Source organism: Pezoporus occidentalis, unplaced genomic scaffold (assembly GCF_034315485.1).
Source record: "Pezoporus occidentalis ecotype Australia unplaced genomic scaffold, CSIRO_AGI_Poc_V1 ctg21, whole genome shotgun sequence".
Taxonomy (NCBI): domain Eukaryota; kingdom Metazoa; phylum Chordata; class Aves; order Psittaciformes; family Psittacidae; genus Pezoporus; species Pezoporus occidentalis.
The window spans coordinates 9712646-9737204 of record NW_026913964.1 but is presented as its reverse complement, the minus strand read 5'-3'; the positions used below and the strand labels follow the sequence as shown (position 1 = coordinate 9737204).

The following is a 24559-nucleotide window of genomic DNA, read 5'->3' as shown; positions in this document are numbered from 1 at the left end:
GTTTTGCAATGTAGATATCAAGCTGATCATAACATTCTTGCTCTTAACAGTACTACAGATATAGGAAAGGATTTTTTCATGCATTAGACTACTTAATAAGCAGAATTGCATGTAGCTTCTCTTGAAATGTAGGTCTTTATTCCCCACCCCGTTTTTTTTGTCTGTTTTCTGTTTTAGAAGTGTTTTCGTATTCAGTTGAAACTAGACATCATGATTCATATTTCTTGCTTGATGGGATTTTTCCCATGTATTTAAACGCACTATAAGTCAGAAGTTAAAATTCTTAAACTTTAGTTTGTGCTATGTTTTATAGCCTCTACCATGGTAAAAATGCAGTGCTTCTAGATTTTAACTGTTGATAGTAAACTGATGGAATTTGTCAAACTTGACGTGTTAGTTTTCTGCAAATGCTGATGTATGTCACTACTTCATTTATTCGAACTGTATTTTTTGTGCTGCTTTCTAAGCATCTCTGCTTTGTGAAACAGATACAGCCTGTTTTCTTAGCAGTAACACTTCAGTGCACATTCTTTTATGTACAAGTTAAATATTTTTGTGGTTACTTTTCTGCGTGTTAAGAGGTCAGGATTTTTCAATGATTCTGTTCAATTATTTGCCCGATGCTTCAGCCACAAATTAGGGGAAAAATTAATTGAAAAGCGCTGCATCTGATCTGAAGCTTTTAGTTTCATTGGTATTTTGTAAAAAGTAAATTGAGTTCAAACAAACAAAGCCACCCAACTATGACACTGTATCTTTCAGAAGAAACCAAAGATACGGAGGTTCCCGCAGTACCTCAAAATAGCCAATTGACCTGGAAGCAAGGCAGACAGTTACTGAGACAGTAAGTAATGTTGTTGAATATCTGTGTATTCAAGCTTTTCTGTGAAGTACAAGCTGTGTGTATGTATATACTTACTCTATGAAACACAGTAATTGAGGTGGATAAATCGTGGTTCATTTTTCTGAACTTCATAGTCTTGAGCTGTGGGCAGCATAGAGTAAGGTTTTCCATATGAAATGGATTAACAGCGATGCTTATTTTTCCATGGTGTAATAGTGGCATTAGTTTTTAACAGTCAATACTAAATTCCTTCCTTTTCTCTCAAATACGCTTTCCTCTTTTTTCTCTTAATGCTTCTAGGTATCTTCAGGAAGTAGGTTATACAGATACAATACTGGATGTACGCTCCCAGCGAGTAAGGTCTTTGCTTGGGCTCTCCAATTCAGAACCAAATGGTTCAGTAGAGACAAAGAACTTGGAGCAAATCCTCAATGGGGGTGAATCTCCTTCATCAAAACAAAAGGGACAGGAAATCAAAAGGTAAGTGAAGGGATAAGAAATGCCTGAATTTTGCTTTTCTTCACCATTGATATGTGCCAGTCATTTCATATTGAACTTTCAGCTGTAGAGTCTCTGAACAGGTATGGGTGTAACAGACTACAAATGATTTTGAACTTCAGTGAAATTGATTATACATAGGAACATAGGTATCTGTATTACATACATATGTGTGTATTATATATATACACGCAGGAAAATATGTAGTGTATTGAAGTTGAATTTGTCATATAACCCTTTGGAATTATTTTAAGGAAAGATTGGTTGAGTGGTGCTTTTACAACAAGGAATTAGGGCAGCTATAGAAACTTCTTCATATTTGTTGTTTTGCTTGTTTTAAAGCTCTTAAGCTGTTGGGTAGCAGTTGCATTTAATCTGATTAATCGTCTAAAATCTCTTCAGCAAGTAAAATGGATTCTCTCTTGATGTTTCTATTTATGTAGGAATTCTGGTGATGTTCTTGAAACGTTTAACTTCTTAGAAAATGCAGATGATAGTGATGAAGAAGAAGAGAGTGACATGATAGAAGATATTGCAGACGGAAAAGAAAAGCACCGGATAAATAAGAAACACAAAGTAAATGTTTGGGTTTTTTTAGATATATATAGTCTGAAATCCCCTTTAAAAAGGGATTTTTTTTTTTTTCCAGATGACTATAAATGTTAAAATGTTGTACCTGTGTTATCTGAATGGACTGTGAACAGATGCAGTATTGGTAAATTTGGTAGTTTTGTTAATGCATTATTTGTTTGCAAATGTGAATTAATTGCTGAAAGAGGTAACTGATTGGCCATCCTAGCTTCTCTGCATACTTTTGAGGGCCTTTATGAGGCAAATTTAGCACAATACAGTGTGCATCCTTTCCAAGTTTTGGAGAAGGTAGGGATAATTTATTAGAAGGAACTAAATCAGTAATTTAAAACAAAATAATTTCCATGTCAAATAGTTCTTTAATTCTTCCTTTTATGCAGCTTTTTATTAAATACTTTAAGAGCCTGGCAGAGACTTAATCTGCAGTAGTTTGGTTCTGATTTATTTTTTTTTTTAGTTTTCCATTCTGTGAGAAACTTTGTCTTACGTGTACTTTCTTAGTTATATTCCTCCTGTACTGGAAGAATATCTCTCTCATTGGGGTTTCTTCATGTAAAGAGGTTTATTTATGAACATTGTACTCACAGTTCTATTACTTTTTTCTCAGTAGAGTTTTCTGTAGCATTATGACCCTTGTGGCTGTATTGGATTTTCCTAAATAGCAACATTAGCTTGTCTTAACACAAGTCTTAATCTCCGAATTTGAACTGTCAGGGAGGGTTTTTCACCATACCTTTGGTATTAACTTGCACTTTTGGTAAACAGATTAAGCAGGCAATCAGTGGATTTTTTTTTTTTTGTTCTAAGGCAGTAGATCATGTGATAAAAAAATTATCTAATGAGTAAATCTCCAAAGCAGATATGAAGGCATTACTTAGTTTTTAAAAAATTCTTAACAAAGCTTGTTTTTTTTTATAGAAAGTATAAGCATCATTTATAGGTATCTTTGTTAAAATTGTCTTCTGCGAAAGGATGACAATATTGTCCAAGTTATAAAAACATAACCCCATGTGGAAATTTTTCTTCACTTGCAGAATAAAAGGAAACTTTTCACCGACGTCTTGATGTGGGGTGGTTTTTGTTTTAAGGTGAAGATGTGGTAGGACCAGTAAAAACACACTTTTCAGAGGAAAGTGTATTTTGCAAGCTTATGTTTAACACTGAAATAGAACTGCAAAGCAAAAGGGAAAAAGGCTTCTGGATCAGGAAAAAACACAGTTTCTATGTAAAGCTTTTCTGCTGATGTTGCAAGAAAATGCAAAATTTTCCAATCGATAGGTTTTAAAGATTGGGATGTATGGGATTGTTTTTGTTGTTAGTATTCTTTTGATTTCTTAATAATCACTACACTACACTGCACTGCTCTCTTTTTTTTCTGTTTCATTTTTAGTAAGCAGCTCTAGATCTGGCTATATTTATCTTTTTCTGCATTTCATGTTGAAAAATGTTATCCCCTGAAACTACATACATGGAGAGAGTAATCTATATTGTTTCTAAATATTTGAGTAGAAAATCTGTTCATGATTCAAATGCAGAAAAACATTTATCTGCTTGCAGATTGGTAATGAAGGTTTAGCTGCTGACCTTACAGATGACCCTGATACTGAAGAAGCTTTGAAAGAATTTGATTTTTTAGTGACAGCTGAAGATGGTGAGGGAGCTGGAGAAGCTCGAAGTTCAGGAGATGGAACAGAGTGGGGTAAGATGCTAGCAGAAGCTTTTAGAAATAAAGGAATAATTGTTCATGATAGTGCAAAAGAGTTGCAGTACCTACTAAGATGATGTGGATGTGTGGATGATTGTGGTGATCAAATGCTGCTGCTTAGTAGTATACTGGATGCTGAAACTTTTGTCTCTATACATAGTATATGTGCTGTTGTAGTTGCCACAAATACAATTCTAGTTAACGTTTGTTTCAGATTTTGGTCTTCATTCCAAAACTGAAATAGAATATTTTATTTCCTGAATAAGAAAACCTAGGATTTGGAATATTTTTATACCTGAATTAAATGTGCTTTCATATCTAGATTCTTTTTTTTCCATTTTTTTTTTTTTCCTGATCAAGAGCTTTAAACTTTCTGGCTCAAGTTAAATAGATTTCTTTGGTGTACTTGTCAAAATGGTCAATTAGTGTATTTAGGTTTTCTGGCTGAGATTTTTAGATGTTATTGCTAATGTGGCTTGCGTTTGTAGAATCAAAAAGTACTATTGTACTGGCATAACTATTTTAGTGTAGGTAAGAAAAGTACGTAGATTAATAATTTGATGTGAAACAAACTGTGCTAAGTCAGAAACTCCTGGAGCCTATGTGTTTCAAAAGAAGAAATTGAAAGAGGGAGAGAATTTGCATAGGAAAAAGGATAATGAACAAAATAATTCATGTCTCCCTTGAAGTGGGAAATTGACCATCTGAACAGTGGTAAAGGCAATTTTGTGGGTGCATACTCTTAAGTCTTTTGTTGTAAGGCTAAAAGGACGGTATGGCCCGGCACAAGCAATCCAGGAGGTTCCTCGACTGTGTAGAAGACAACTTCCTTCTGCAAGTAATAGAGGAGCCGACAAGGAGAGGTGCCATGCTTGACCTCGTGCTCACCAACAGGGAAGGGCTCGTTGGAAATGTGACGCTCCAGGGCAGCCTTGGATGCAGCGATCATGAGATGCTCGAATTTGAGATCCTCAGGACAGTGAGAAGAGCGTGCAGCAAGCTCACTGCCCTGGACTTCAAAAGAGCAGACTTTGGCCTCTTCAGGAACCTGCTTCAGAAAGTTGCATGGGATATAGCCCCAGAGGGCAGGGGTGCCCAAGACTGTTGGTTGATATTCAAGGATCACCTGCTACAAGCTCAGGAGTGTTGCATCCCAGCCAGAAGGAAGTGCAGCAGGAAGGCCAGGAGACCTCCTTGGATGGATAAGGAGCTCCTGAGGAAAATTCAAATGAAAAAAGAGGCTTATAATAGGTGGAAGCAAGGACAGGTGGCATGGGAAGAGTACAGGGCTGTTGTCCGAGAAGCTAGGGACCAGCTTAGGAAAGCTAAGGCTCAGTTAGAATTAAACTTAGCTAGAGGAATTAAAGATAACAGGAAGGGATTCTACAGGTACATAGCAAATAAAAAACAGACTAGGCAGAATGTAGGCCCCCTCAGGAAGCTCTCAGGAGAACTGGCTACACAGGATTTGGAGAAGGCTGAGGTTCTGAATGACTTCTTTGCCTCAGTCTTCACTGGCAGTGGCTCTGACCAAACCACCCAAGTCTTGAAAGGCAGACACACGGATTGTGAGAATGAAGACCTTGGGCCCACTGTAGGAGAGGAACTGGTTCGGGACCATCTTAAAAATCTGAATGTGCACAAGTCCGTGGGTCCTGAAGGAGCTGGCAAATGAAGTTGCAAAGCCGCTGGCCATCATATTTGAGAAATCATGGCAGTCAGGTGAAGTTCCCGATGACTGGAAAAAGGGAAATATAACCCCCATTTTCAAGAAGGGGGAAAATGGATGACTGGGGGAATTACAGACCAGTCAGTCTCACCTCTGTGCCTGGCAAAATCTTGGAGCAGATTCTCCTGGAAGGCATGCTAAGGCACATGAAAATCAACAAGGTGCTTGGTGACAGCCAGCATGGCTTCCCTAGAGGGGAAATCCTGCCTGACCAATTTGGTGGCCTTCTATAATGGGGCTACAGAACTGATGGACAGGGGCAGAGCAGTTGATGTCATCTACCTGGAGTTGTGCAAAGCGTTCGACACTGTCCCACATGACATCCTTGTCTCTAAATTGGAGAGACATCAATTTGATGGATGGACCACTCGGTGGATAAAGAACCGGCTGGATGGCTGCACACAAAGAGTTGTCGTCAGTGGCTCAATGTCCAGCTGGAGACCAGTAACGAGTGGTGTCCCTCAGGTGTTGGTGTTGGGACCGGTCTTGTTTAACATCTTCATCGCTGACATGGACAGTGGGGTTGAGTGTGCCCTCAGCCAGTTTGCCGATGACACCAAGCTGTGTGGTTCCGTTGATACGCTGGAGGGAAGGAATGCCATCCAGAGGGACCTTGACACACTTGTGAGGTGGGCTGATGCCAACCTCATGAAGTTTAACCATGCCAAGTGCAAGGTCCTGCACCTGGGTTGGAGCAATCCCAGGCACAGCTACAGGTTGGGCAGAAAAGAGATTCAGAGCAGGCCTGCGGAGAAGGACCTGGGGGTGTTGGTTGATGAGAAAATGAACCTGAGCCGTCTTCAGTGTGCGCTTGCAGCCCAGAAAGCCAATTGTATCCTGGGCTGCATCAAAAGGAGTGTGACCAGCAGGTTGAAGGAGGTGATCCTGCCCCTCTACTCTGCTCTTGTGAGACCTCCCCTGGAGTATTGTGTGCAGTTCTGGTGTCCTCAACATAAAAAGGACATGGAACTGTTGGAACAAGTCCAGAGGAGGGCCACGAGGATGATCAGGGGACTGGAGCACCTCCTGTATGAAGACAGGCTGAGAAGGTTGGGGATGTTCAGCCTGGAGAAGAGAAGGCTACATGGAGACCTCATAGCAGCCTTCCAGTATCTGAAGGGGGCCTATAGGGATGCTGGAGAGGGATTCTTCATTAGAGAGTGACAGGACAAGGGGTAATGGGTTAAAACTTAAACAGGGGAAGTTTAGGTTGAATCTAAGAAGGAAATTCTTTCCTGTGAGGGTGGTGAGGCACTGGAATGGGTGAATGCTCCATCCCTGGCAGTGTTCAAGACAAGGTTGGACGAGGCCTTGGGTGATACGATTTAGCGTAAGGTGTCCCGGCAGGGAGGTTGGAACTAGATGATCTTAAGGTCCTTTCCAACCCGAACGATTCTATGATTCTATAATGTCACTAGATCATCTTGACCATTTTGTTATTGAGACAATGAATTTGTCATACTTGGATGAACACTTTGTAAAGCAAAGAGAATATAAAGACCTACAGGAATCAGAATACTGGCTCATCTTCCAGGAAAATCACCCAGTCTTGATCTTGAAGGTATCAGGGATTAGCAAGCATTCCTTCTTGGAATTTAGTGTCAAAGGATTTAGTCGCCTTTATTTTTAAAACTCAGTCTTATTTCTAGTTGGAAGATAAAGCTGGAAAATTAATGTTACCTTTAGCTTTGGTAATACCTATCCAATTTTAGAAGTATTTTAGTTGCTTAGTGGTGCTCCCCTTTCGAAGGTAATGTTACTTCATTAGTTTCTTGATTATAGTTTTATTTAGCGGAACAGGCAAATCTCTTGGTATAGGAGTCTCATAGACTCTGAAGCCAAGGTTTTGACTTTGTTTGCAACATCACTTCAAATGTGTAGTAATGCAGAAAGTTCTGGGTCTAGCATCAGTCTTACCACTGTTCTCTGCAGAAGGAAAGACAGCTTGATACTATAATTCATGCAGTCAAAGATTTATCCATTTTTTCAGAGCATACTGCTGAAACTTACTGAACTAGCTTGTTGGTTGATATACCAAGTCATTCCTTTCCAAGATTACTGTCTCTGTCATCTTCTTAGGTAGTTAACCAGAATGTAGAGGATTCTGTTTATTTTGCAGTGCTGCTTTGCAAGTTACATTTTTTCAAACTTATTTTTGAGCAGTTTGGTTAAAAACTGTCCCAAATGTAAAAATAAAATCTAAGAATGTTTTTTAAAAATCAAATTGAACCAACCCCACTTTTCAGAGAGCAGTTTGAATGTCTTTTATTACAGTTTAAGTGAACTCATAGCAGAAATGACTCAGAGCATTTTAGGAGCTTGTACACACTTAGTGATAACTATGTTCGTGACAGCTAGTTTAACTGCAGTAATTCTGTTGTTGCCAAAACACTTGTGTCTGGGGCAGGGAAGTGGGGAGAAGGAAATAAAGATAAACCTGCTTTCATCTGTAAAAGTATGTGTTCAAAATTTTGGCATTTGAAGACAATATTTATAAGTGGTATAATTTGTACTAACTTACTCTTTAAATAGTGAGTCGGAAGACGTACTTCTAACTGTAGTAGCAGTGCTTCTTTCATAGTATGTCACTGATGTCAGTACAGCTGCTCTTTCCTTAAATGGGTGTTTAAGGATATAATCTATCCAGTCTTGGCCTTAAGTGTCACTTCTTTAAAGATCAGTATGTAAATTTGAAGTATTTAAAGACAATGCTTCTTTATTACCTATCAAAAATAACAAGTATTGTCTCACTGAAACACCTTCTAAAACAAAATACTACTTTGCCTAAACCAGTTTATTTTAGCCTGTTACATTATTTTGAGCTCTCTGAAACTTGAAATCTCCAGGTCCATCCATTTATTCATTTATTTTTGAGGGGGAACTTCAATGTTAAAATTCATACTTCATAATGTAAGTAGTTCTTCTGGTTTCTTCTTAGCATTATTTTTTTTTTCCTGTTTTAGTTTTCCTGTCATTGCCATCCTTCTATCAGTTTTTACTCTTGCAAAGTTTTAAGCTCTCTCAAAAAATGTAAATATTTACATGTGCATTTCCTTATAATGCTTTTATTTAGTATCTGGAAACCAAACTTCTGGTGTTTAGCCTCTAGATCTATTGCCTAGTCTTGCTTTATTATCACTCCAGTACATAATTGTCAAAGTATTATCTGTAGGTCTAATTTCAGATATGCTAAAATGTTTCATTGTCAAATTTGATAGTTATATTTTCTATTGGAGACTTCTGCAAACCAGCCACTGAGTGTGGAAGCTTGGGTTGCTTGTTTTTGCCTGCCTGTATACCGCTTCTTAGAAACACATTTTCTATTTTGTAGGTGCCTCGTTTAATGTACTTTGAGTCTTAAATTATTTTCAAACATTGTGATTTAAAGTGTCCTGTCACGCAACATGTTTTACTGAAGAACAGCTTGTCTTCAAAATAGTGAAAATGAGTAAATTCAAACAGTGTTAAATAAAGGATTAAAGTATGCAGCATGCTAAAAAATGAATGTTCATTCTTAGATTAAAGAATTTATAAATGCCTTTTGGTGATACAGTATCATCAAGAAAAAGATGCATGTAGAACTTGTGCTTGCTTAAGCAAACAGGAATAAATACATACATTATTATATAATCTTTTTGTTTTGCTTAAATTTCGATGACTGTGTTCATCACTGAATATTTCTCTTCATGAAAGACAAAAAGTTCTGTTTACAGGTGGACAAATTTAAAGAATGACTGTGCCCAGGACTCTGGGAGGCATCTTAAAAACCAAAATAAATTGTTTCTCTACCAACTACCATTGGCTAGTGAACATCCCAGATCCTCTGCCCTGTCCTGATGTCAATTTAGTGTGGGCTGTGAACACTACAGGCAGTTTGAGGAAGTTTATAACTAGAGGTAGTTATGGAGGTGGTCTTACGGCTCTGTTCTGAAATAGCTAAGTCCATCTGTGCATACCTGAAACACACTGCTGGCTTTAGATTTCCTAGAAATCTTTATTGAAATTGATTTCACAGCCTCTCTGGTTAATCAGCGTTAGTGTTTTATCTAGTTTTCTATTTGGAACAGCAGCTGATAGCACTGTTTTTCAGTACTTATGTCTGCAAGCTTATATTTTTCCTGTTTTCTGTTGACTGAATGAGCCCAGTTCCTTCAATTTCTTTGTCTTGATATTTAATGCACTGTTTTGCAGTCTGCAGACATGTTTTTAACTTCTGGTGTGGAACACAGACTGGACATGTTCCTTCAATTTTTATCATCACCAAAATTGTCCACGGAATTATTTGGACTACTCCTGTCTCAATACACTAATATTCCACATCTTTAAAAATATGCCAGACAGTTTTGTTGTGGCTTTAGGGTTGTTTTGGAGTGGGTTTTGCTTGTTTAACAGCAGCATTACATTGCTGTTACGTATGGTCAGCTTCTGGTTCAGTTTAATTCCCCAGTTCTCTGCAGTGCTGCAATCTAGCTGATTATTTTCCTTTTATTAACTGTGCTTTGGTATTTTTTTTTTTAATCATTATTTTAATTTGTTCTTAACTGAATTTCCTTTCCTTGGGTTTTAGGTTGTGGTGATTTTTTTTTGTTTGTTTTGGTTTTATAATTTCCTCCTTCTTTTGATTTGGCTCAGTTTTACCTTTCTGTGCCTTTTGTATATTCTGACTAATCACTATTCTCTCTCAGTGTTTTAGCCCTGCAGTCATAAAGTTTGAGGTCTTTGTGATTTGGTAGCTGTAGCTGCCATTTGGTGTAGGACGTTATCGTTTCATTCCCCTCTCTACAGTTCTTTATGTACAGCTCATGGGACTTTGCCACCTTTAAGCTGCCCATTTCATGCCCTGTCATCCTTGGTGTTCTTATCTTCCATCTCTTTGATCAAGATTGTTTCTTCTTGTCATTGATCAGCCCTATTTGAATGACAGTAGATGCATCAGTATCCTAGGATATCTTCTTAATTGTCATGTTTTGTTATGAAACATGTACTTGGAATAACTCCTACTGGTTTGCATCCTAAATGCATGCTTCTTTGTTTCTGTTGTGTATGGCTCTTCCTATGCGCTTTTATTACTGTAATGTTTATAACTTCAAAAGTAGCTCTTTTATGGAAACACTGATATTGTAGGTATGATTGGAAGTTGGGAACTGGTGAGCTAAGTTGTTTGGGGTTTTTTTTTATTGCTAAAGAATTTATGAGCATAAGCTGAACTGGCACACAAAGTTTTATTGCTGCCTTGTTGGCTACAGCAAAAGTGCTTCTGCAGATGTTACATTTATCTTATCTTAGAAACAAGTTTATCCTTCTATTAATTCTGTTTCCAGAAATGTTTGAGGTGGATAGTTTAGAAAAGTGGAGACTCAGCTTTTCTTGGAGAATATTTAATTCTGCAATATTCATCAAACAGCAAAAGACATGTTTTCTGAAACTGCTGTGGAATGTTGTATTTCTGCTAATTGTAATTTAATTGCTGGAATGCAGTGGGATGTCAATTTATTCACCTATGTGAATTACTTCATCTTTATGTATAAAGCTGTATTTATAGACTAGTTGCTTTGGTTATATATAGGACCAAGGTTTGTTTCTTGTGCATGTAGAATGAGTGTGAAAGGATGCATGGTGGTCTTCATGAAGAAACTGGCACTGACTTAATCAGCTTGCATTTTTGTGAGATATAGCATGAATACTTTTATTTGCTTATTAAACACTGGCTGAGTAATTTTTAACACTTGTCTTTCTAAAGATGCAGTAATTGTTTCGGAACACCAATGAATTTTTGTGTATTTTGAAGTATCTAACCAACAGTTATGAAACTTAATTTGTTTGCTGCTTAGTAACAAATTAACGTGCAATTTTCAAATATATAACTGATATTTTACAGTGCCTTGGAATACTTTGTGAAATGAGACAGTATTTTGTAAACTTAAAACTGAGACTGCACCTTTAAAGTAAAGATTTATTAAGAACTTTTATAATGCTCTTATACAGCTATGATAGTAAATCGCCAACAGCTTGCATTGCCAATTGCTGATTTTTTTTCTTTTAATAATATGCTGCATGTAGACAAAGATGACCTGTCCCCAACTGCTGAGGTTTGGGATGTAGACCAGGGACTAATAAGTAAACTGAAGGAACAGTACAAGAAGGAACGAAAGGGGAAGAAAGGGGTAAAGAGTAAGTGCAGATTCTGAATCTTGTAATGCAACGCTTTTTTGCCTATTCATATAGAAGACTTTTTTTTTCCTTTTTTTTTTCACATAAGTTCTGTTTTTTGTCTTATTTTTGGTTGTTTTGTTTTGTTTTCAGTAAGCATCATTTTCTGTAATGGGGGCAACCAACTTTAACTTTCTACCTGCTGAATGTGAATCTGTCAAAACTTTTGACAGCCATTTCCTAGATGAGAAATGTTGAAAACTTAAAAATTTAAGGTTAAATAGGTAGAGAGAGCTTAATGCTTTGAAATATGAGAGTAAAAATAATGAGCTTGCATTTTGAGGATGTTCCTACTCTTAAGAAGTTTTCTGAAAGAATTAAACTTTATCTGCTTCTTTTAAGTATGATACTGTGGTATTTTTTAAACATGAGCTTGAGTCAAGGTATAACTACTGTCTATGGGCTTGTCATTATTTTTACAATCTAAGGCATTGAGAATTTTAAAAATGCCTTTCATGTAAATATGAACTCTGTGTATTTCTTTAGGATGTAATCTTTATGGTGCCCTTCGCCTCTGTGCACTTACCACATTTTGATTGACGCCTCTGTACTCTTAAAGAGTTTTCAGACCAATTGACCTGTTTGAACTATGTAAGTTAAACCAAGTTTCAGTATCAAAGTACCTGGTAAAAATGCCTTGGTAACTTGTTATTAACAATACCAAGCTCTTAGTGGACATAGTGTTAGTAAATCAGTGTCACTCTAGAGAAGCTCCCTTAATTGCAGTGGGCTTATTTTGAAAGTATAGCAGTTTTTGGTGATGTTTAGTGAAAATATTTTTTCTTGATTTGAAAACTTTTGTGAATATGTACTAACTATATTAAATGATAATTAAACTATAACACTTCATGAAGAATTCTGTAATTAAGATTTGAATTTACTTTGTAACATCTAACATTAAAATTCGGTGCATGTTGATCTTTCAGCAATTTTGCATGACTTGCACGTACACAAACACACAAATAGAAAGGCTTTGAAGTAAGGATTTTCACCTGACTTTTATGTATCCTCATTTTACATGTAAATCAGCACCAAATTCACATTAAGTAATTTTTATGGTTAGAAATCTCCTTTTTGTACTAAAATGGACTTATTTGAAATTTTCTTTTTAAATTTCACATTTTTGGAAGCACAATTGCTGCAAAATAACAGCAAATGTTCTGAATTCTGGGAGAAAAAAATTAAGGGATTTTTGCAATTATCTCTCAAAAATTGTCTTTAGGTTATTGCATAAAGAAAGTTCTAGAAACTGAATTTTTGATTGTCTCGTCTTACTCACCCCATCACACAGTTCATATTTCCTGGCTTGCGCAAGGTGAAAGAATCTGTAAAACAGGGACTGCTGTTGTTCTAGGATTATAAATTATATGAAAAACTCTTCTTAGGCTTCCAAACTTCGTGTAGTGGTATTGGCTTGCATAGAAAGGATTTCTTGCCTGCATTTGTTTCCTTGGCTGCTGTGCAGTCAAGAATTTCTATCACCTTTTTGTTTTTCTATCATATTTCTGGTTTTCCTCTGTAAATATTAAAATTCCAGAAGAGGAGCATAATTCGTGCCAATCAGAAATAAGTACTTTGTCAAAAATGGGCATTTTAATGGTCTACGCTGCCAATTGAATTGGTTGTGACAATTTGCTTAAAAATAAATAGTAGTTATTCTATCTGAAGTGTCCTGTGGGGACATTTAAAACTTTGCAACATTAATCAAACTTTTTCTTCCTGTCCACTTTCCCACAGTTGCTGCAAACAGTGTAACATTAAGTTTTGTACAATGAATGATGGGACATGCTGGCCATCAATTATTATTTGATATATATTGTCTTTTGACAATGTGTATTCCACTATCAAAATTTAAAGGAAAAATTTTCTTCATCTAAAGTAATTTTGAAAACTGCTTATGTTCATAGAAGAGTATTTAGGAGACACTTGTGTGTCACCATGCTGTGAGGTCATGTCACTATTTTGCGTTTTGGGGTTTAAATTCTCCTTTGGGAAACCCTGAGCTCCTGTAGCCTCACAGAGTGGTTTGTGGGGTTCTGCACTTGTGTCACATTCATGATAATAGTTTGCAATTAAAACTTGGCCTCTAAATTACTGAGCTAATTGAATTTACATACAGTAAAAGTATGCTTTTAAGGTTGGGCACATTTATTTAAATTCTGTTTATTTGATTCCTAGACTTTCTCTTCTCAGCTTCTTACAACATTCTAAGACTCAATGTTGAAAGCCTTCTCTATGAGAATTCGTGAACTTATTTCTGAATATTCATCTCTTTTCAGTGTATAGTCAGACTTCTGACAGTTTATTTTGAGCAATATCAGAGTTTATCTGCATGGCAGTATATATCATCAAAAAGATCAAATAAATGCATTGACTCTCGCCTCTTGCAGTGCTTTGAGGACAGCATAATAAGGCAAACATTCTGACAGGTTCTTTTGTTGGATGTGCATCTGGTTACTAGCATAATCTGCATTTAGACTGTTATCTTCATAGCCCTATATATACCTATGTATACCTATACTAGGTATAGTAACTTTCATTCCAAATACAGAGAGATGAGTAAGTGAGCAGAAGTAGTTTTCATTCTATTTTGATACTTCTGTAGTCTGCATTCATGTATTTTCTTTTGGGTGGAACGCCTTAATTTAGGTCATCTTTTGTCAACACAAATAAAGCAACCAAAAAGCAACCACAACCTATTCTGGACTTCATTGTGATAAGTAAGGAGTTAGTTTTATTTCTGTAAAATCAGGCTTGCCTTTTACAGAATTTAAGGCCAGCTCCTTGCCCAGGTTTGGTAAGACCGGTTTTGGCAGGGAAATCAGGGGGTGACTTTTCCAAATGCAGTCTGTCACATTTTGAGAACTTAATAGTGGACGTGATGCATATCTGATTTCCTACTATCAGGTCAGCACAATGTGTTCTCAGCAATTTGAAGAGTAGTTTTCATGCCTTAAATTTTTATGTGTACATCACTGTTAAAATTTAAGATCCTTTTACTGTTTTTCCTTAGTTTCCTTGAAACTTTTCGAATTTCTTAGTTTTCTCCTCTTTTCCCTCAGTGTAATTTTTCTGTATTTACAAAACATTGTCTGTCCCGTTCACTTTGCTAGCCTTGCTTTCTGGAAATACAGTATAATAGTTAATAGACATGAAAACAAATTTGGATTTTACCATCTTCATTACCATGACCTGTTAATATAGAAGGATCCCTGTGCTATATTCAGACTTGGACTGTTACATCTCAGAGCTAGTAGAAATCTTCATATGGCTTCTCAGACTGTCTTTCCAGCGCTGAATATTCAATTACCTTTTTTGCTTTTGATCTCTGAAGGTGGATAGATTGATATGGGACTGTAGGGGTTTTGCCTTTGTTCATAATAGGTTCATGTTTACTGTTTGTTTCTTTGGGGGGGGGTTGCATTGTTTTTCTAGTCTTGTGGATAAAACACAGTCATCTAGTTTGTGTCTTGAACGTAGCTGCTTATGCAGAGGCAGCACATTCTTGTCCTTAAAAATCTCTTCGTAACAATTTAAAAAAATTCAATAATTATATAAAGGTATGCTTGCACTTCCTTGAAAGGAGATATCTGCACAGTCCTCTCTGGTGATGGCACAGTATCATAGAATGGTTTGGGTTGGAAGGGACCTTAAAGGTCATCTAATTCAATCCCCCTGCCATGGGCAGGGACAGCTTCCAGGAGACCAGGTTGCTCAAAGCCCCATCCAGCCTGGGCTTGATCACCTCCAGAGATAGGGCATCCACAGCTTCTCTGGGCTGCCTGTGCTAATGTCTTACCAGCCTCATAGTGGAGAATTTCTTCCTGATACCTAACCTAAATCTGCCCTTCTTCAGCTTAAAGCCACTTCCCCTTGTCTTGTCACTACATGCCCTTGGAAAAAATCCCTCTCCAGCTTTCTTGAGAGCCCCTCTAGAAGGCTGCTGTAAGGTCTGCCTGGAGCCTTCTCTTCTCCAGGCCAAACAAGCCCTACTCTTTCAGCCTGTCTTCATGGGAGAGGTGCTCCCCAGCACTCTGGTCATCTTCAGGGCCCTCCTCTGGACTTGCTCAAGCAGTTCCATGCCTTCTTATGTCAGTCTTGAATATTGTCGTTTTTCAGCTGTGAAATACAGAGAACTTAGGAACCGTAGCTGCTATTTTCTGAACTTCAGAAAGAAGTTTCTCTCTGTATGGAGTGATAGAGGCCTGTTCTGAGGTTATACCTGAAAGACAAGAAGTGACTAAACATACCAAAGACCTTTAAAAGGTGAGGCTGAAAGTCCCTTAATCAGTGACATACTAACTGATTGGCTGGCTCAGAGTAGCAGAGCAGGGGAGCTGCTTTTGAGTGGGCTGAGTCAAACTTTTCATGCCCTTATATTTGGTGTAAAAGCACCTCAAAAAGATGCTTACAGTTTAGGTCTGAGTAATAGTTTATAAGCCATTTTTGTAGTTTTCCATTCATGTTTTGAACAGTTCATGCGTATTGAGTTGGAGGAGACAAATGGGTTTTCTGCTGGAAGTCAAAGGGTATATTAAAGTAGACAGCTTACGGTACCAGCCATGACTTCCATAATGTCATTTCTTGATTTTCCTATAGTATCTTTAGGAATGTGTCTGCTGCTGATCACTGTAGGTGGCTGGCTGGCAACCAGCTGGAACAAAGGCAAAAGCAAGCTTTGTGGTCTGTCTGGTCGAAACCTGGCGTTTTAAGAATGACCGTTTTTGTGAGGTTTCACCTCCTGACTGTAATTAAATAATGTATCTTTGAAATGAAATCCTATCAGCCTAGTGCCTGTTGGGCGGGAGGAGGGGAAAGACTGATGCAAAAGAGACTTTCCTTGTTTTTATTATTTTACACTCACTTCATTAGCTGAGGTCACAGGTTTCTAGACTCACTTCTACATGAGAGTGAAATGAAAACACTCAACAAGTCTGTTCTGTTGCACAAGAGAAATTTCTGGAAGCCATTTTTCTTCTCAGACAAGTTCTGGGTATCAGCCTTCATAGATTTAATTGGAATACTAAGTGTTCTATAAAAGAGCAATATCAAAAGCATGCACACACACACAAAAAAAAGAGTATAGGGATTCTATATTTGGCAAAATGAAAGTGTTCTGCAAGTATTAATGAGAATAGTTACAAAGCATCCTTCTTGGGGTATGCATCGTATTCTTCTGCTGTGATTCTCCTTCCAGAAATGTTTCCCATTGTCATACCTCTGAAGAATTTTCCATTATCTCCATTATTTCCAGAGAATTCAGTTATGGATGGGTAGTTATTTTTGAACACATGAATTTTAACCAGTTTTTGTCATTAAGATATAAAAATTGATCAGATATTTGAGTGTTTTAGTGTTTAGCTGCTTAAATGAACAGTTCTGCTTTTAAGTCATCTGTAATTAGTTTTTATCTTCTTACTTTTTTGAGAATTTGAAAAATAGCTTTGGTTTAGTTTTGATTTCCTTTTTAATAAAAATGGCGCATGTCACCTCAGAGTATATATCAGAAATTGTTTCCTAATGCAGACTTTACTAAAAAATGGACATACTTGAAGATTTTGTAAGTTCTAATATGCCCTTTTAAATATAGTAAACACGTCATTTTTAATGTTCTGCAATATAACTGCCTGCAGTCCCAGGAAGGACTCTTTAAGCGATTAAAAGCTGGTTATGTCTTGCATCGTTGTGGATTTTTTTCTTTCAAGAGATTCTGTCACTGAAATTTCACTTTATGACCAAAGCTTGATTTTCTGATATGCAAGCTCTAAGGTGGAAGCAGGAATGAATTTATTAATTAAAAGAAAAAATAGTACAATTTTTGTTTGCTAGTGTCTACGTAATGAATATAATGCACATATAATTTAGTATGCTTTGTTTCCAGAGGCATGCTAGTAATAAGGGTAATATACATCTGTAGTTCCATGAAATGGTGGAAGCATTCTTGCTCTTGTGTTTAATAAACAATTTCTACAATTTAAATACCATTCAAAAGCAGGGAAAGTTAATTGTTTGTTGCACCCCCATTATAAGTTGTCTGTACTTTTTCCCCTCATTTTAAAGCTTATTTTTGTTTGCACTGTTTTTCCATGTCAAATTGTTTAGTTAAAGATGTGTAATATTATTGGCAAATTCTTAATTCATATGTATTTCATTTTATAATTAATGTTGTTTTAATATTTGGCTTGACTTCTTAGTAGGGCTATAAGATGATTTTTTTTTTCTCTCCTACAGCAAACTAGAATAGATCTACAGAACACAAGGGAGTTATTCTTTGATTTCAGTGAATTCAAACTGTTTGCATGTAGTTTTCGGATTTGATGTATTATCTCCTTTTGATTTCCAAAAGATCGATTCTCTTAATATACAAAGACAAAACCAAAGCATTGTATTTATTTTAAGGAGGTCCCATTTCTTGTTTAATTAGTTTAATGGATTTTTAGACTTCAGTCAAGTCAAGCGGTAGCAATCAAATGAATCTTTGCTGCTGACATTAATTTACAGGAGTCAACAGGACAAAACTTCACGACATGATAGCTGATCTGGGCGATGATGAGATACCCCACATCCCTTCAGGAGTCATTAATCAATCTAGGTCACCCTCTTCTAGAATGACTGATCATGAAGGTGCAAGAGCAGAGGAAGGTACAAAAAATTCAGCTACTTATTGTATTTCAGGAGATTTCTTTCAGAAAGCACACACTGTAATTTACTGTCCCCTTGATAATGCAGTTGCCCATTGCCACATTATTTTATTTGCAATTCTTTCCAAATGGTTTTATGAGAATGTGGCTTCAGTTTCTGTGGCTTATCATAACTCACCATTATTTCATAAGTATTTTTAAGCAACTTCATGTACAGCAGTGTTTTGAAAATATTCACTATTTAAATCCCTGCTTGCAGACCCTTCTTGTTAGCAAAACCTTTTACAAATAGGGTGTTGTAGAGAGGAAAAAAAGGTAAGTATTGACATTTGATACACAGGTTGCATTTTAAAATGAAATTTAAAAGTGGTTTTGTAAGTTATGACACAAATTTGTCTCTCTCAACTTTAATGTTCTCTTTTCAAAAATTTTCTCGGTCTGTATACACAAGTGTACAAAGACACTATTTCTTTATGAAGTATTGGTTTCAATTTCAGGATTATCTTAGGCGATGGAAGTTAGTGGCAAACTATTATCTAAATAGTCCAAAATCTTGTATTTAGCTTTAAGTTTTCTGTTTTGAGGGAGTGATTTTAAGATTAGAATACCATTATGTAAATTCTGTGCTCCAGTTGCAACACATTCAAAATACTTAGGTGAATTCAGATTTGGCTCCTTTATGGTGATCTCCGACTCAAAAGCCCTGGCATAACATCAACTATACTGGAAGTGGAAAGAATCTGTGTTATTACTGATCCCGATAATATGTTGGTTCCCCTATTCTTCCTTCACCCCGTCCCACAAATGCCTGTCGCCAGGCAAGCAGAAAAACAGAAATTTTGCAGGGAGACTTTTTGTTGCCCTTCCAAACTGTTATTTTACAAAAGTGTTTGTTTGTCTTCCCTCCTTTTACTGCCTTCCTTTTCATCTTTGACTAGATGATGAACCAGTATCAAATTTACCTGTGGAGTGCAATTGAAAAACCTACTGGTGATGCACTTGCTAAAACTTGGAGACATATATTTAGGTTGTATTAAGTCATAGTGTTTTAGGTTGCCTTTTAGCCTTGTGAAGGTATTAAGGGCATGTGAAACTACAGGTACAGTTCCCTCAGTCTATCTTGGGCTGTTTTTCTTAGGCCATAAGAGGTATGCAGACATTCATTGTTAAGGATAGGTCATATAGCTGTTTTCTGTGTTAGAGACGTTAAATTTAAAATACCATTGGACAAAACAATCTTCATGAAGAAATCAATGCTAAATTTGGACTGACTTTTATTGCCTGGTTCCTGTAGCACAAACACTCTGCTGCACTTCAGATAAAGACTGTTGACTATTTTCAAGTAAATGATGCCTTCAGGATTATATTCTTGTGGTATTTAATGTGTTCATATGCTTTCAGGTTATCAGTGTCGTTTCGGCTTTATTCGTTGAGTAGCAGTATGAATATAGTATCTGCTAATTGTGGTTCCTGTATAACTTTAAAAAAATATTAGAATGTACATTTTGATGTTTGATCAAAAATCCTACTCTGAATACTGTGTGCCTTTTTGAGTTTTTGTCTGTACTGTACAGTGGACAGCTGCAAGCAAACAAGCGTTGCCTTTGAATTGCTTCTAGGTCTGTCTTTTGTTAACAAGGCCAAACACTTCAGTATCATAAAATACATTTTTTGCTCAGTTATTTATTCTGCTGTGTTTTAAAAGCTAAGGTGTTTGCTGACAACTTTTGTTTTTCTTGGTGGGACATGCTAGCCTATGCTGATGAATGTTACCAAGCCATAATGTTCTTGTGGCTGTATGTAAGGTTTGTGCTGCACTCTGAAGTGTTACATTTCTGAGATGGTGGTTAATAATTTTGTTTTCATATAGAGAACAAAGTGTCACTAAGCTCACTTTTTTTTTTTTTTTTTTTTTCCCCTTGATGGAGGAGGGTGTTCTGGGAGGGCAGTAAGCCATGGTTCTAATTGGCTGGGAATGTACCTTTTAAACTTCTAAAGGTGCAGGGTTTGGTTTGCTGTGGGTTTGGGTTTTTGTTGGATTGGTTTGGGGTTTTTTTCCCCACAAATACCTGCTTTAGTATGATGAAAAAATCATTATGCTATAGTCACACTTTGTTTTGGCCATAAGAAATTGAGGTTTCCATTTCATCATGTTGCATGACTTTCAGAAACAATCAACTGCAGCATGATTCTCTATCCAGTGTATTGTACAGAGAATTACTATTTTCATGGGTTGTTTTTCTTTTTTAGTATCTGTAGTTGGGGGGTGTCAGTCTGTAGATCAACAAAAAGATGCTGGGCCATGTCATCTAGACTGTGCTTTTGCTGAGAAAGGTTGGACCAGATGATTCTTGAGGTCCCTTCCAACCTGGTGTTCTATGATTCTGTGAAAAAATAGCAGTAACAGCTAATTCCTGAGACATTAACTGCATTTGGTGTACCATGCATTAGCTTTCTGGAAAACAAGATTAAGAAGTCCGTATTGTATAGTAGATGACAGCAGCGTATATAATCATATGTAACTAATTAGAGATTAAAGCAGTTCCAGTCTGTACAAATACTATTGCTTGATTTTGACTTAATGATGTATATCAAGATCTTGAGGGTAGGAAGTACTGATGAGGATTGGCCAAGCAAATATTTAATAATTGCATTTTTTTTTTCACCTACAAAGAAACTTGTACTATCACATATATTTTTATTTTATATTTATAGATTGCAAACTCAGTTAAACATACAGAAGGCTATAAAGATAATACTGTAGTGTGTGTTAGGAAAATACTTGTTTTTTTAAAAAATATTAAAAGTATTCAATAATTTATTTATAATTCACATATATTGATGCGTTGTTTTTGATACGCAGAATTTTGGGTCTTTATTTTTAATAGCTACACAATGAAAGATGCATTACGTTATAACTTCTCCGCCTTTTTATAAAAATGGCTTGAAACCATTTTTTAAACTTCTTTAAATAGGTTGTGTTTTAAAATCGTGAAATATGCAAATAAATTAAAATAACAATTATACTACATGTTATACATACATATTGGCACTTTTAATACTGAGAAATATGCTTCTAAATTTCAGATAATATGAATTTTGAGGCTTTAATGGAATATTGTTCTCTGATGCAAATAAAGATCTATCATATAAAGATATAAAAAAATAGATCTATAATATAGACTCTTAATGTGGTAGTGTTTTCCTGTGGTGGTTGTTCATTTTGTGCTTTCATGTGAAAGTTCATCTGTTAAGGACTAATTATATTAATTTCACAAAGAATTAGTATGACAAGTTCAGGAGCTAAAACCTTGGAGGCCTGTCCTAAAGATCAAATAGGAGCCTTGTTCCCCAAGTGATCAACAGCTCTGGTCTTACAAAGAGTTGGGAGGTTTGACTTGTAAATGAATTCTTGTATTTCAGAAGCTGGGACCCTGTCAAGACAGTAGAAGGTAGCAAGTTTTTGGAAACTCCAGATAAAAATATTGGAGTCTTACTGTGGGAGTCAGAAAGAAGGGGTAGGGGGCACAGAAACCCAAACCACAAAACCAATCAAACAATGATAAAAATGGCCAGCAGTAAAAAATTCTGAAACTCCCCTTTGTTTCTTTTTTACCCCCTTTTTTTTTTCTGTTTTTTTTTTTTCCCAGTTCACCCAGAGGATGTTTGTGATGTTATTTTATTTCTTGCTTCATATAAAGTATTGTTTGTATCTCCTTTATACTCAGCTGAGACACTTTCAGTAAGAAATCCTTAGAAATTTTCATCTAATAATCATGGATGACTTGATACACTCTCCTGCCCCCCGGAAAAGCCCAAAACCCAAGAAGAAATAACTAGGTGTTTTCTAAGAATATGGCTTTTTCTGAAATATGAGTGGTTTTGGAATAGACTGTCAGATTGAGAGTTTTAGTAAAATATTAATGGAAATGAAGTAACATTCATACAAGGGCATGGTAAGCTATTTTGAACTGTTAAATTAATGTAGCATTCTGATGGGTCAAGACCTTTGTGTGGATTATGAATCTTTTAAAAAGAGGTGGTTGTGCATGGTAATAATACTGTTTGCTCTTTTTACATAAATGTAGGAACAGCAGTCTTTATTCTTACATATGTGATTATTTTATTTTTTTTTTGAGATTCAGTTGCATGCTTATAAGGTTACATTTTTTAATGGTACAGTAGTTCTTCAGCATTAGAACCGCTTTAATTCTTGAAGTGATTTTTTTTGATCTAACTGGGCTGACTCTTCTTTGCATAGCCATAGCAGTGATGTCATACAACTATAACTTTACATGTGGTCTTGTTTACTTTTCTTCATCTGGAGTGGAACATAACAGGGTTGCCACTCAGACAGTGGTGATACAAAATAGTAAAGATGCATGTTCAAAACAGGAATGTGTTAATTATTAGTCCTCTTGTTTGGAACTATTTTTGTAAGACAAAACTTAGGATATAGATGTTTTTCAGATCCAGAACTTTTGTTTTCTCTGAGTTTCAAGGTTTTTCGCAGAGGATTAGAAACAAGGGTTGGCATTAAAGTGAGACCATAACTCTCTCTGCCAAATCAGTGAAATCCGAGTGTTAATTCAGCAAGTTAAATCATACTTGACATCTTTATAAATCAAATATTATTTTGCAAATGTTTGCAATTAGGTAAAGTTTACACTTAGCAAAAGTTTAAGTACTCTACTTCTAACAAGTGACCTAATTTTTGCACAGAAAGGAATACTGACAAGTAAAAGCAGCTTCTAAAATATACTAGAGTACTACAATTTTTAAGCCTTGATTCCTATTCCTTACTGGTATTTGTGGATAGAAGGACATATACAAAATTGTTGGAGTGTAAAGAATATGGGTGCATATTTGAAAGTTTATTATTCATATGTGAATTCTGAATGAACATTGATTTGGGGAAGGCACAGCTAGATAAGATATACCAGTTGAGTGTATTCTAAATTAGAATCCAGAATCATGTTGAGAAAGTAAGAGAGGGAATTCATGAGTAACAGATGTTTTCATTTTTTAATCATCTGAAAATTTCTAAGTAGAGGAGTTGTTTTACAGGAGGCCTTTAGCCTGAGAGATAAAAAATACTTACACATGCAAGTAGAGATATTTGCCTAGTACAAAGCAGACACTTACTTGCAGGTAGTATGTATGGTGTAGTGAATGAAATATTTAGCTGAGAATTTGGACACCGGGGATGTACATTTGATATTGCAGTGTAAAGTGATGTCAGTCAAGTCACTTGTCGAAAATTAAAATCAAATGACAAAGCATGATACAAGAATTGTGTATTTAAAATACGTGTGTGTGTTTGCACATGTGTGCATCTTCATGCTCTCTTTCTTTAGTTGGGGCAATATGTAGCACATACAAGTTTCTGCTTTGCTTTTAAGTGATGAATTAATGCACTTTTCATCAGTTTGACTAACTACACTGAGACTTAAAGAAACTGTTTTGTTCTTTGTAGCTGAGCCAATAACGTTTCCACCTGGAGGAGGCAAGTCATTTATTATGGGTTCTGATGATGTGTTGTTAAGTGTACTGGGCCTTGGAGACCTTGCAGACTTGACAGTAACAAATGATGCAGACTATAGTTATGATGTAAGTGCAATTTTATTTTAAAATTCTTTATACAGTTTAATAATAGTTGGGCCCCCTCTCCCCCCCCACCCTGAACATAACAGATGCAAAGAACAGGGGTTTCTTTAGCAAAAACTGTTACTTGGGAGGAATGACACCTTGCGAATGGGCTAAGTAATTTGGGTAATCAGAATTAAGCGAGATGACTTGTTTGTTTTCTACTTAACATGACATCTTAAAATTAATTTGCTTGAACAAAAATGGCTAATTGTACACTGACACAGAGTATTGAGATGGCATGGTATAAAGCACAAATATTGATATTATTTCTTTGCTGTACCCTTTGTGTTTATGTAGTGTTAACAGTATAGACTATATATACTAGCATACTTCAGATATAAGCTTTTAGGGTGCATTTTTATTACAATCAAGAGTGTTGTGACATTCCTTTGACCACATTCATTAACCCAGGAGTGTTTATGTGAATATTTTATTGGCTAGTAACATTTGACGGCTGGTTAGGGAAATGTTCAGGTAGGTCTTATATATTGTATTATATTTAAAATGTCTTGTGTTTTTAGGTTGTGATTGGGCCATTATTATTATTATTAGTAGTAGTAGTAGTATTACCATCAGTGGTGGTGTTGGTAAGATACCTCTATAACTTGAAAAATCATAGAAATATATGGAGCGTATCTGAAAAGCGCATGGTGGCTTCTGACACCTTCATGTGTCAGAAAAGGGAAACTTGA

General features: G+C 36.2%; 1 protein-coding gene across 5 annotated transcripts in view; it reads left to right on the top strand.

The window, feature by feature from the left end:
* Nucleotides 1–24559, top strand: part of STRN3 (striatin 3) — a 44165-nt gene that overhangs the window by 5669 nt on the left and 13937 nt on the right. The window contains exons 3-9 of one of the 5 annotated variants that reach the window (XM_062619386.1): nucleotides 766–844; nucleotides 1145–1324; nucleotides 1786–1918; nucleotides 3491–3632; nucleotides 11428–11538; nucleotides 18079–18219; nucleotides 23695–23828. In XM_062619386.1, coding sequence (XP_062475370.1) covers nucleotides 766–844; nucleotides 1145–1324; nucleotides 1786–1918; nucleotides 3491–3632; nucleotides 11428–11538; nucleotides 18079–18219; nucleotides 23695–23828 — 920 coding nt within the window. Of the gene's footprint in view, nucleotides 1–762; nucleotides 845–1144; nucleotides 1325–1785; nucleotides 1919–3490; nucleotides 3633–11427; nucleotides 11539–18078; nucleotides 18220–23694; nucleotides 23829–24559 lie in introns of all 5 variants that reach the window. The other 4 variants (XM_062619385.1, XM_062619388.1, XM_062619389.1 and 1 more) reach the window with 4 other exon arrangements.